This window comes from Brienomyrus brachyistius, chromosome 1 (assembly GCF_023856365.1).
Source record: "Brienomyrus brachyistius isolate T26 chromosome 1, BBRACH_0.4, whole genome shotgun sequence".
Taxonomy (NCBI): domain Eukaryota; kingdom Metazoa; phylum Chordata; class Actinopteri; order Osteoglossiformes; family Mormyridae; genus Brienomyrus; species Brienomyrus brachyistius.
Window position 1 is genome coordinate 37,954,239 of NC_064533.1, and position 12,591 is coordinate 37,966,829.

The 12,591-nt window shown below is 47.7% G+C and overlaps 1 protein-coding gene across 1 annotated transcript in view; it reads left to right on the forward strand.

Moving 5' to 3' along the window:
- LOC125748501 (E3 ubiquitin-protein ligase SH3RF3-like) overlaps positions 1 to 12,591 on the forward strand; it is a 73,852-nt gene that overhangs the window by 44,469 nt on the left and 16,792 nt on the right. Inside the window, exons 2-3 of the mRNA XM_049024763.1 lie at positions 6,321 to 6,596; positions 9,890 to 9,985. Of these exons, the coding sequence (XP_048880720.1) occupies positions 6,321 to 6,596; positions 9,890 to 9,985 (372 nt within the window). The remainder of the gene's footprint in view (positions 1 to 6,320; positions 6,597 to 9,889; positions 9,986 to 12,591) is intronic.

The following is a 12,591-nucleotide window of genomic DNA, read 5'->3' on the forward strand; positions in this document are numbered from 1 at the left end:
TCCGTGTGTGTGTGTGTGTGTGTGAGTATGCGTGTGTGTCTGTGTATAAGTGAGGGTATCCATGAATGTGTGTGTGAGTGAGCATAACTGTTTGTGTGTGTGTGTGTGTGACTGAGCATGTCCATGTGTATGTGTGTGACTGAATGTGTCCGTGTGTCTGTGTGTGACTGAATGTTTCCGTGTGTGTGTGTGTGTCTGACTGAGCATGTCCGTGTGTGTGTGTGTGTGTGACTGAATGTGTCCGTGTGTGTGTGTGTGTGTGTGTGTGTGTGTGACTGAATGTGTCCGTGTGTGTGTGTGTGTGTGACTGAATGTGTCCTTGTGTGTGTGTGTGTGTGACTGAGCATGTCCGTATGTGTGTGTGTGTGTGTGACTGAATGTGTCCGTCTGTGTGTGTGTGTGTGTGTGACTGAGTGTGTCTGTCTGTGTGTGTGTGTGTGACTGAGCGTGTCTGTCTGTGTGTGTGTGTGTGACTGAGCGTGTCCGTATGTGTGTGTGTGTGTGTGTGATTGAGTGTGTCCGTCTGTGTGTGTGTGTGTGTGTGACTGAATGTGTCCGTTTGTGTGTGTGTGTGTGTGTGTGTGTGTGACTGAGTGTGTCCGTCTGTGTGTGTGTGTGACTGAATGTGTCCGTGTGTGTGTGTGTGTGTGTGACTGAGCATGTCCGTATGTGTGTGTGTGTGTGTGTGTGTGTGACTGAATGTGTCCGTCTGTGTGTGTGTGTGTGTGTGACTGAGCGTGTCCGTCTGTGTGTGTGTGTGTGTGTGTGACTGAGCGTGTCCGTCTGTGTGTGTGTGTGTGTGTGTGACTGAGTGTGTCCGTCTGTGTGTGTGTGTGACTGAGTGTGTCCGTGTGTGTGTGTGTGTGTGTGTGTGACTGAGCGTGTCCATGCACTCACATGCGTCATTAGGGCACTGGGCAGCTCGGAGTGCTGATGTCAGCAGGAGTGGTTGAAATGTGATGCATTCAGCCGAGTCGGGAGGACGTTCACTCCCCGGGCCCTGGGGACCTCAGCCTGAATAGTGCCAATAGTATCTGGCTGCTCCAGTGGTGCAGAGACAGCTGGGGCTCTGCCCTGCCCAGCAGGGGCATTTTCAGGGGCGGGGCCACAGAGGCACCGGCCCCAGCTGCAAGCTAATTGGCCCCTGGAGTGCCCCCTTCCCTGTCACCAACCAATTCAAAACATATCATTGGTTAATGATAAAGTTGGTCCTTCTGTAGGGTTCATGTCCCCTATTATGCCCCCCACCATAAAAATTCCTAGTATTTCCTCTGCTGCCCTGCCCCCCCCCGCATGCCAGCTCTTTGCCTCACATCACTCCCTCCTTACCCTGCTCTAATCTGCACATCAGATCTGAGCACCAGTGCCTCTTAATTACGCCACTGAAATTATCTTTAAAAACAGTGTGTAATGCGATTTGTTTTGCACACTTGTGTGAGCGTCCTGTTGTACATTCACGCCTCACAGCATTCTCTTCCAGTGTCCCACCCCAGTCAGTTTGGGATGACCTGAAGGGAAAATCTTCTTTGCTGCGGTATCCGTGTGATAGGGTGAAACTCCACACCCTGCACAGAAGCCATGCCTCCTTGTGTGATTTAGCGCTCCCACCCGCATCGCCTGTCTTGCCAGCGTGGCCTGGAGCTGACAGATACACAGATTGGAGTTAGAGCGAGGAGCTTGGGGCAGAGGTCAATGCTGCCGGCAGCCCTGTGTCCTGGGACGGGGGAGCAATTGAAGGGCGCTGAGGCAGCTGTGAAGCACACACTTCTACTCACACATGCGTGTGTGTGTGTGTCCGCGGGCTGTGTGCTCTTCTTTGTTTAAAGTGACGCAGCAGCTTGTTATTCAGCAGTGAGCTTCGATCTGTCAGGCAATGATAAACGCACACCCAAGTGTGTTGTATTGGTGCCCATTTGGGCTCGATGCCCACCGTGGTGTTTACACTCTTGGCTCACGCGACGTTGGTCTGCAGCAGTGGGATTAAGGAAGTGGCGGGTCGATCCCATTCTCTGGTGTCATGTGACAGTGTGCCCTGGAAAGTCAGCAGCAAATCTGAATACTCGATGTTTCTTACCCTAACCTGGGGCTGGCATGTGGGGGAGCGTGAACCCTCTCTTCCTACCCCCTACAACCAGGACATGTACACAGGGAGCCTGGAGTCCATCCCAGGTACTTCCTGGGGCTTTCGTCAGTAACATTCAGAATCATTGCTGCCTCCCTGCAGAGCTCCCCCTAGTGTCCAGGGTCATTATCTCTCCTACCCAGCTCTTGGGATTTTGTCGCTCTTGCCCTGCCATCCCCCTCACCCCCTCAGAGCAGCTAATATACCCACCCCACGATGCATGTGTAATGAGCTGGAAGAGGGCCTGTCCCCCCTCCCCCCTTAATCTGTCACACCAAGCTCTGCTCCCTCTGTCCACAACCGTGTTTCCCTACACTCTCAACACTCATATGCATCTCCCTTTTCTTCTCTTTCTATCCCTTTCCTTCTCTTTCTATCCCTTTCCTTCTCTTTCTGCCCCTTTCCTTCTCTTTCTGTCCCTTTCCTTCTCTTTCTGTCCCTTTTCTTCTCTTTCTATCCCTTTCCTTCTCTTTCTGTCTCTTTCCTTCTCTTTCTGCCCCTTTCCTTCTCTTTCTGTCCCTTTCCTTCTCTTTCTGTCCCTTTTCTTCTCTTTCTGTCCCTTTTCTTCTCTTTCTGTCTCTTTCCTTCTCTTTCTGTCCCTTTTCTTCTCTTTCTGCCCCTTTCCTTCTCTTTCTGTCCCTTTTCTTCTCTTTCTATCCCTTTCCTTCTCTTTCTGTCTCTTTCCTTCTCTTTCTGCCCCTTTCCTTCTCTTTCTGTCCCTTTCCTTCTCTTTCTGTCCCTTTTCTTCTCTTTCTGTCCCTTTTCTTCTCTTTCTGTCTCTTTCCTTCTCTTTCTGTCCCTTTTCTTCTCTTTCTGCCCCTTTCCTTCTCTTTCTGTCTCTTTCCTTCTCTTTCTGCCCCTTTCCTTCTCTTTCTGTCCCTTTTCTTCTCTTTCTGCCCCTTTCCTTCTCTTTCTGTCTCTTTCCTTCTCTTTCTGTCCCTTTTCTTCTCTTTCTGTCTCTTTCCTTCTCTTTCTGTCCCTTTTCTTCTCTTTCTGCCCCTTTCCTTCTCTTTCTGTCCCTTTTCTTCTCTTTCTGTCCCTTTCCTTCTCTTTCTGTCCCTTTCCTTCTCTTTCTGTCCCTTTTCTTCTCTTTCTGTCCCTTTCCTTCTCTTTCTGTCCCTTTCCTTCTCTTTCTATCCCTTTCCTTCTCTTTCTGTCCCTTTCCTTCTCTTTCTGTCTCTTTCCTTCTCTTTCTGTCCCTTTCCTTCTCTTTCTGTCCCTTTCCTTCTCTTTCTGTCCCTTTCCTTCTCTTTCCAACCCTTTCCTTCTCTTTCTGTCCCTTTTCTTCTCTTTCTGCCCCTTTCCTTCTCTTTCTGTCTCTTTCCTTCTCTTTCTATCCCTTTCCTTCTCTTTCTGTCCCTTTTCTTCTCTTTCTGTCTCTTTCCTTCTCTTTCTGTCCCTTTTCTTCTCTTTCTGCCCCTTTCCTTCTCTTTCTGCCCCTTTCCTTCTCTTTCTGTCCCTTTTCTTCTCTTTCTGTCCCTTTCCTTCTCTTTCTGTCCCTTTTCTTCTCTTTCTGTCTCTTTCCTTCTCTTTCTGCCCCTTTTCTTCTCTTTCTGCCCCTTTCCTTCTCTTTCTGCCCCTTTCCTTCTCTTTCTGTCCCTTTTCTTCTCTTTCTGTCCCTTTCCTTCTCTTTCTGTCCCTTTTCTTCTCTTTCTGCCCCTTTCATTCTCTTTCTGTCTCTTTCCTTCTCTTTCTGTCCCTTTCCTTCTCTTTCTGTCCCTTTCCTTCTCTTTCTGTCCCTTTCCTTCTCTTTCTGTCCCTTTCCTTCTCTTTCTGTCCCTTTTCCTTCTATTTCTGTCTCTTTCCTTCTCTTTCTGCCCCTTTCCTTCTCTTTCTGTCCCTTTCCTTCTCTTTCTGTCTCTTTCCTTCTCTTTCTGTCCCTTTCCTTCTCTGTCTCTGTCCCTTTTTGTCTTTCTTTCCATCTTTCTTTCCCTTTCTCTTTTGTCTCTTTTGTTGTTCCTTCTTGCTCTCAGCCCCTTCCTCTGCCTTTTTCTACTCATTCTCTTTTCTGTCACTCATTCTGTTTCTCTTTTACTCTTTCATTTTCACCTGTCATTTCCCCCCTTATGACACTTTCTCCTGTGATGTATACTCCCATATAATGCTTTTTTCTCCCCATGCCAAATCCCCTTCTTTTTCCCCTTTGTCTTTCTCTCTCCTGTGCTGAATCCCCCATTATTTTTCCTCCTTTATCACCCCCTCCCCCATTAATAGGTAATGACCCTCCGTGAGCTCAGAAAAGTCAGCTTTTCATTTTTTATGTGCTACAAACAGCTTGTCTTTCTTTCTTTTTTTCTCTCCTCCCGCACCAGTGGGGGTGGGGGTGGGATATAACCATCACTGGTGCTTCACACTTGCCGGTTTCATGGTACAGACACCTGCCTGTTACCCACGGTTACCACTGAATTGGCCACACTTCACGTGCATGAATATTTCAGGCCTCTTCATTATGTCTCTCCGGTGTTTTTAGAGGCACATATCGCTTGTGAAATGTGAGACACATCTGCTGTACGGGATGCATATCAGAGAAAGTCCCAGGTTATGCAGTTTTAATGGTGTTTTGCTTCATGTCAGCAGAGGTGGTGATGTAGCCAGACCTGCCGTCACACCAAGCTCCATAATGGCCAGGCTGCTGACAAGTGTGATGGAGACCTGTGCTTCTCTGGGAGAACAGGTCATTCAGGACCCGAAGGTTTAGACCGGGACCCGGGCCAGGCACTGTGTCATGTGACATTGCAGTATAGCTATGCTGTTTGCATCTGTAGGTTCTTGTCATTGTCAGAGTGCTTTGTTATGAAGTGCCGCATTCCTGGGTAAGTGAACATTGTGAGGAATTGTGCTTATAGATCAGGGATTGCAGATGATGCGGGTTTATTGCTGTTTCTGTATGATGTGGAGGGACCCAGGACACAGTGGTGTAGTAAGGTTGCAAGCACGTGGTTTCCTGATACTGTGTTTTTGTTAGTGTAGCCACTGCCTAATCTCAGGCTAAGATGCAGTGTGTGTCACGGATCCGGGCGGGTTTGGAGTGAGGATGAGGCATCATGCAGACGGGGAGCAGAAATGGTGGACGATCCACTTGCGGCTCACTGGACAACTATCACAAACAACAGAACATTCACAGTCAACGAACCACTGAGGAACTGGACAGAAGCAGGGACTTAAATACTGACACTAAAACTGGATAACAAGACTAACACAGGTCAGGTGAGACTAATTAACAAAGACTGGGAAAATATGTCATAGGTGAGACTAATTAACTAAAATGAAACTCAGACTAAAAACAGAATCTAACAATGGGGAAAACTGACAGGTAAAAACACAATCAAGAGCAAAAACCAAAACCGAATACAAATGAAAACACAGGGACTAGAAAACTGATACAATTGAAACACAAGGGAACAAAATCTACAAAAACAGAGGAGGTGGGATTCGAACATAAGACAGGGGATCACAGGCATCTGCATGCACAACGTGTTGAGCCATGTGGCTGACAGGGAACAGAGGAAAACACAAAGACTGACAACATGAGAGATGGGAAGAAGGGACACAGGATGGAACAACAGGAGCTGACCCTGACAGTATGGCTAAAAGTAGGTGGACATCAGCTTGTCCAATAATATCCAGTAATATGAAGGTGGCCCACTCTTTGTTGCTACAATAGCCTCAGCTCTTCTGGGAGGGGTTTCCATGAGATGTTGGAACATGGTTGGTGGGATTTGCTGCCATTCAGGTTTGATATTGAGGTTGTTGGCTGATCAGGTCTCTTTCTGAGTTGCTGTGCCCAAATGTTGACTAGCTATAGCAGGGCAGAAATGGGGAAAATCTATAATATCTTCTACACAACAGCCCATTCTGTTTCTGATTTTTTTGACTGTATGCTTACTTATACAACAATGTGTGTAATATGCTAATTACTCTAATTATGAAGGCTGTCCACATACTTTTGGCCATATACTGTATGATAGGGGATTGACTTTAGCATCAGCATGATTCCAGCATGTCAGGAAGGTGGGAGATCTATCCAGAGAGACAGAATCGAATAGAGCTCTCTGTACTTGTTGTCAATACATGCAGAATGTAGGCAGCTACATCTTCGGAAGAGCAGTGTCTGGGCCTCTCCACCCTTTTTGCCTGTATCCCTGGCAGTACGACACTAACTGCCTGGTTCTTCTACTCTCTCCTTCTCTCTCTCCAGAATGTTCCACAGCTGCCCTGTGGGAAGGCTCTCTACAGCTACGAAGGCAAGGAGCCTGGCGACCTCAAGTTCAACAAGGGCGACATCATCATCCTGCGGCGTAAGGTGGATGAGAACTGGTACCACGGCGAGCTTAACGGCAGTCATGGCTTCCTACCTGCCAGCTACATCCAGTGCATCAAGCCGCTCTCGCAGCACCCTCCCCAGGGCAAAGCCCTTTATGACTTTGAGGTCAAGGACAAGGACCAGGACAAGGACTGCTTGACGTTCACCAAGGTGATCCGCCTTACCGGTGTGTCGCTCTTCTGACTTGCAAATTACTCTTAATTACCTTGTATGATGTAATTGCAGCTACAGAGTTGTGAATTCAGTTCCCACCCCATGCAGCTTGTCCCCTAGGCTCCAGGCTCTCCAGCACATGGAAGACAGACAGAGGACGTTGGGTAGATGATGAGGTGTTTCAGCAGCTGCTTTGCTCACTCTGACCTGCACATGGATCCACTGTTTCTCCATCCTCTGTCCTCCATCTTGGTTGCTTTACTCTAACATTCCCTGCATCTCTCCCTGCTCTCTCTGCATGACACCCTTAGACGTATCATTTAGGCCGGTAATTCTCAGTTGCTGGGTGCTGGTGAGCATGGTGTAAAAAAAAGCAAAAATTATCAACCCCCACCCGGTCCACCACCTTTCACTACAGACCTTGAGCTCCATCACAGTTTTTACCATGAATTTACTTAGCAAGGTAATATGGGTTCAGTTGAGGACCTCTGGTTTAGACCCTTTGTCATCCAATAAAGCAAACAGCCTCAGTCATGTTCCTGTCGGAATTGACACTGATGTTTCGTCATTGCAGTAGTCTTCAAAATAATAACTTGAGGCTTATTTTTTGTGCTATAACTAATTAAAACTTTTACAGAATATGAAGAAAAGTCATGAATATAATTCCGTTTAAAAAGTGTTATTAAGTTAGTTTTGTTAATCGATTTCCTACTTATCCAATGGAAAAATAAATTACAGTACGCACTAAGAACAAAGAATTGGCTGTTTTCCCTATAGGCAGTGGGGGAGATGCTGGCTTATAATCACGTTAAACTGCCAGCTACCAGCTGAGTGCTGCACACCAGGAAACCAAACATGAAAATTCACACTTTTATATAAATACACAATAACCGCTCTGTGGTTTGTCGTAGGGTAAAACTTTACCGACTGAAATGGATAATGCCACTTTCCTGTGGGGCTTGAATTGAGAGACCCTTCCTTTGCCAGTCTTCATAAAGCTGTGTCATTTCTTGCAATAATTACATTGTAAATGGTGCAATAAACAAACAAAAAGCCCCCATAAAATCCCTGTAGCACAGTGTACATAATACATGAGTGAAAATTCATAGCCATCTGGAAGTTTCTGACCATGTGGGTTTTTGGTCATGTGACTGACGATGGGGGGCGGGGGGGGGGGGGGGGGGGGGGTCGGTGTCTTTTATGTGACTGCTGACAACGTTGAGGTGTAATGGGCAGAAAACAGCCCTGTGGAGAGGGTCCTGTTTTAGGACACATCCTGAGGGGACGGGGTCTCTTCTTGGTGCCACTTAAACCCCATCTGGCCCTGCGGCTGATGGGTAATGGTTTGTCCACCTCGCCCATTGGCGCTGGACCTTTTGTATTCTAAATCCTCTTGATTTTCCAAAACCGCCGGTGCTCCGAGCTGGATCCCTCAAATGCCCAAATGTGCCTGTGTTCCGAGTGGTATCCCTCAATTGCCCAAATGTACCTGTGCTGTGAGCGGGATCCCTCAATCTGCCGAAAATGCCCATGCTCTGAGTGGGATCCCTCAATCGCCTGAATGTGCCTGTGCTCCGAATGGAATCCGTCAATCGGCCAAATGTACCTGTATTCCGAGCAGAATTTCGGTGTTTTCTGAAACGTGCCCGTACTCCAAGCTGAATCCCCCGATCACTTAAATGTGCTTGTTCTCCGGATGGAATTTCTCGATCATGCCAACTAGTGTCTGAGCTTCGAGCGGAATTCCTCTGTCTGCCTAAAAGTGGCCATGCTCCGAGTAGGATTCCTCAATTTCCTAAAAGCACCTGCGCTCCAAGCGGGATTCCCCAGTGCGGGCATCCTGAACTTCTGACCATACTCTCAACCCCTAGGGCGGAGATGCATGCCTGGTTCGGTCTGTGATCTGCAGCATTTGAGGACTGGGGTTACGCAGGAGTTCTCTGGCATGTGGCTGAGGCCCTCCGGCTTCCCGGCATCGAGTTCTCATTCAGAGGGAGCCTGGCCAGCGGTACTTCTCCATGTCAGGCCCATCCGAATGGGAACCCCATGGGGGGATAGTTATCTTCCCATCTACTGGCTGTGCAATTAGTGAAGCTGAAGGAATGAGTGGGGGGAGGGGCCGGGGCTGATGGCCCCCTGCTAGGCCTCCTGACTGCCGGATGAATTGCCTGAAGAAGGCCAGTCCTCTGCCTGCCATTAATTCATACCTGAGGAAAGGCGATCCAGTGCGGCAGGGGAGCCCATTCCCAGAATCCTGCCATGATTAGCAGTGGCTTTGCTCTGCCTGTGGGGGGAGCTCCGGGGGAAGTTTGCCCTGGTTACATAATCCAAGACTTGCTCCATCCCTGATGGACCAGTAAACCAGGAATCAACCATCTAGCATAGGAATGTGGCAGAAAGCCTAAGCAATTAATTAAGCTAGTTAATCCTGGACTTAAGTCCAGAAATTAAGTGAAACATTTTCCCACTCACCTGGTGATGGGAGCAGGTGGCTCCCTGTACTGTGAGGCCGCATGCTTTTCCTACCCCTTAAAAGTCACGGCCCAGGGGTTCGAATGAGGATGCTACTGTCAATCACCTGCTGTTGCCTCTGTGATGATATTAAAATATTGTACTGAGTCTGACTTAGCAATCTGAATGATTATATATTTATTTTTGTAATAAAAGAAACATTCAGTAGTCTAGAGCTGGAAAAACATGCTTTAGCCATACAAAAAATCAGCATGCTGCCCCAGGCTGGTGCCCATTAGTGGGCCGGCATCCCATCCAGGGTGTCCCCAGCCTTTCATCTTGTGCTGCTCGGGTTAGGCTCCACCCCCTGTAACCCTGACCTGCGTATCTGTTTAGAGGATGGATGCATCATTATGCTGTATTACACAATCACAGGAGCTCAGCACTTCTCTTCGAAAATGTGATTAAGGCGTCATTTGCACACTTGTATGATGTATTTATCTGTATTTGACAGATGACACTGTGAACCTCGATGTGTTTGTTGCCGTTTTGTGGTGGCCAATGGAACTGGACTTAAAACGGTCCAGTCATGTGACAGCCGTCGACTCCCCCACCCTCCACTCAGCTGCTCTTCCAAATTATAAGTCTTGATGCTGATGTTTCCTTGACCTACACGATGTGTTTCTTTGTGATGGTTCATCCATGTTTCCCCCCCTGATTCTTGCTCTCATTTTATGTATTTACACCTGTTAATAACAAACATTTAAGTTCGTGCACTGATTTAAAGTAACTCTTGACCCTAAAGCTCACTCTCATCTCTGGGTGATTTGATCCCGCAGGATGAAATCCTGACTGTGATCCGAAGAGTGGACGACAACTGGGCCGAGGGAATGCTGGGAGATAAGATTGGGATTTTCCCCATCCTGTACGTGGAGGTGAGTTTCAGCCCCGCCCTCATGTAGCATGTTCCTACGGCACACCATCGCAGTGGCCTTGTGGCTTTTCCCATGAGTCTGTTCATCTCGGCTTATTGAGTCTGTTGGGCGTGAAGCACAGAGGAAATGATGTCGTAAATCAGAAGTGCGGAGCTGCACTGAAGGTCACTGCCCATCTGAATCATATAAACCCGCAGGGGGAGAGTAGCTGTAGCTGAGGCCTCCTAGAAGTGGGCATTGGTGTTGGGTAATGGGGAGGAACAGGCTGTGTGAGGCCAGGTGTGTCCGCCTCTGCAGATGAGTCCTTTATTGAAGGAGAAACGGCGCGCTGCACTCAGTTATGCAGCTGCTGAAGGAACGCCAGTCGCATACTTAGAGGGTGATGGGCCCGTGGCAGGGCACAAGACACTGGTTACCTGGTCCCCCTGAGCCCTGCCTGCCCCGCAGTGACACGTGGGATTAGCTGGCTAAACGCCTGAGGTACGTTTTTGCATTTCACAGTCCAGGAAGCGAGTTCGGTAGGTTGTGTCTCATTAGCTGGGCTGTCCGGCCTGCCTGCAGGGTGTCTGTCACAGCTGGGAAGGTGGCAGCCGTTTCTGAGAGTTGTCTGTAACGGATGAAAATGGCCACACATAATGTGCTATTAAACGCGTATTAAAATGAGCTGAGGGGATTTAACTGCCGCCCCCACTCCTCTGTGCCCTTCCCAGCAGTGTCCGGTTTCTCCAAGTGCGGAAGGGGCTCCCACACCAATGCAGCATCAATAATTAAGGCTCCGTTATTAATCCCGTATTCCACACCCATTGTCCCCGGCCGCTTCTTCGGGGTCCCAGTTTTGGCCGTGTGGATGGTATTATGCAGTGTTTCTCAAACTGGTCCTCGAGGACCCCCAGACAGTGCACATTTATAGCAGGGAGGGACTGGGAGGGAGCAAAAACGTGGACCGCCTGGGGGTCCCCGAGGACCGGCTTGAGAAACACTGGTATAATGTATGACTCCCTGGGGAGGGTGTAATGGAAGGGGCGTGGCCTGATGTCGAGGCGGGTGAGGACCGAACAGGCCCTCTTCAGCTGGAGGGGGCAGGTGCTGCATTTGGAGCTCTGCTTTCATAACCATAACTTAATTAGGGGGCTCTGTTTCTCTGCCTTAACCTTTTTAGGGTGGGTAATGATTTTTGTGGGGTGTAAAATGCACGTTAATGGCAGCTGTGGGGTGCTTTGAGGCTCTGAGCACAGGGCTGGGATGCTGCATTTAGAGTTTGTGCAGCTTTATATTTACTATAATTATTTTAGATTTAATCTGGTATTTATATTTTACTTCATTCATTAGGATAATCACATCCCACACAGGGTGACCCTACAGCATGTTGTATGACACCAGAGATATGCTGCCAGCTCCTCCTGAGCCTGTGGTACAGAAATGGATGGATGGATGGATGCCAATGTAGCATAGATTCTTGTATGAAGAAATTTCAATTATATATATATTTCCAAAGAGTCCATTTTGTTGTTATGTAAGTATGGGCAAAAACTCATTTTGTCATTTTAATGTAATTTAAAGTGTTATTCAGCTCAGTCTGGCAGATGTTTGAGAGGTCAGAAATTAGCAAGAGCCCTGAGTGGGTGAGGCTAACTTTGCAGGGAGTAGCTGTCCTTTGTGAGATGCTATACGCTTGGCAGGAGGTCACGCCCACCAGCAGATTGCGGTAATCTGACCTTTGACCTGCATCGCATGGCTCTAGGTCCCACGGTATAGCAGGCTAGACATTGAAATGGATGTTTTAAATCTGCAAAAGTCCAAGACAGTCAAAGAAAATGTCTCAAGCTATTTATTTAAAAATAGAGAATATGTAAATTAACAATAGCAATAAAAAATAACAAGAATTTCGTCTGTTCTCCAAAAAGTTACTGATATCTTGTTGGATGGCTAGATGAACATCACTTCAGTTGCCAAACCTCTTCTCAAGGGCATCTCAACCATTGCATGTAATTAATAAATTTCACCACCAGCTCAATTAATCAATCAATCAATCAGTAAATTCATTAGTTAGTTAAATTTCTCAATGAGGTGTTGATTAGCCAAACAAGTTAGGGTTGTTGTACATTGTATGTCCATTGGTGTATTGGATGCTGCAAGAACTGGAGTGATTGTTTGATAGGTTTTGTTTTGAAATGGTTAAGCTGACACACTTAGACATAGTACCGTACTTTTACACTTACGCAAAGATCACTGAAGCTTAACTTTCTTTGACTTTTGCTCAGTTTTGCAGCCAGCACCACTGTATAATGTAATAACACCAAGCAGCATTCTTTTTGAGCACCGCCCAAAGTGACCAAAGGAGGACCATCTTGATTGGTGACAGATTCCCGTACCAGTCACCGTTGCCCTTGCTGCGGCTCGGCCCATGGCCAGTGGACACATCTGAGGGTTCCTGTGGAGGTTTCCAACCACGGGATTTGGAACAAATCAGGGGAGGGTTTTTGTGTGGCCAGAACCTTTTCCACTGCACCAGGTACCTTACTTTTGGTATGGTACTCTCCGTATTTTCCCTTTTCGATCAACTTCCGGTCGAGTTCCAGTACCAAAAGTACCAAACCAGCTGGGGT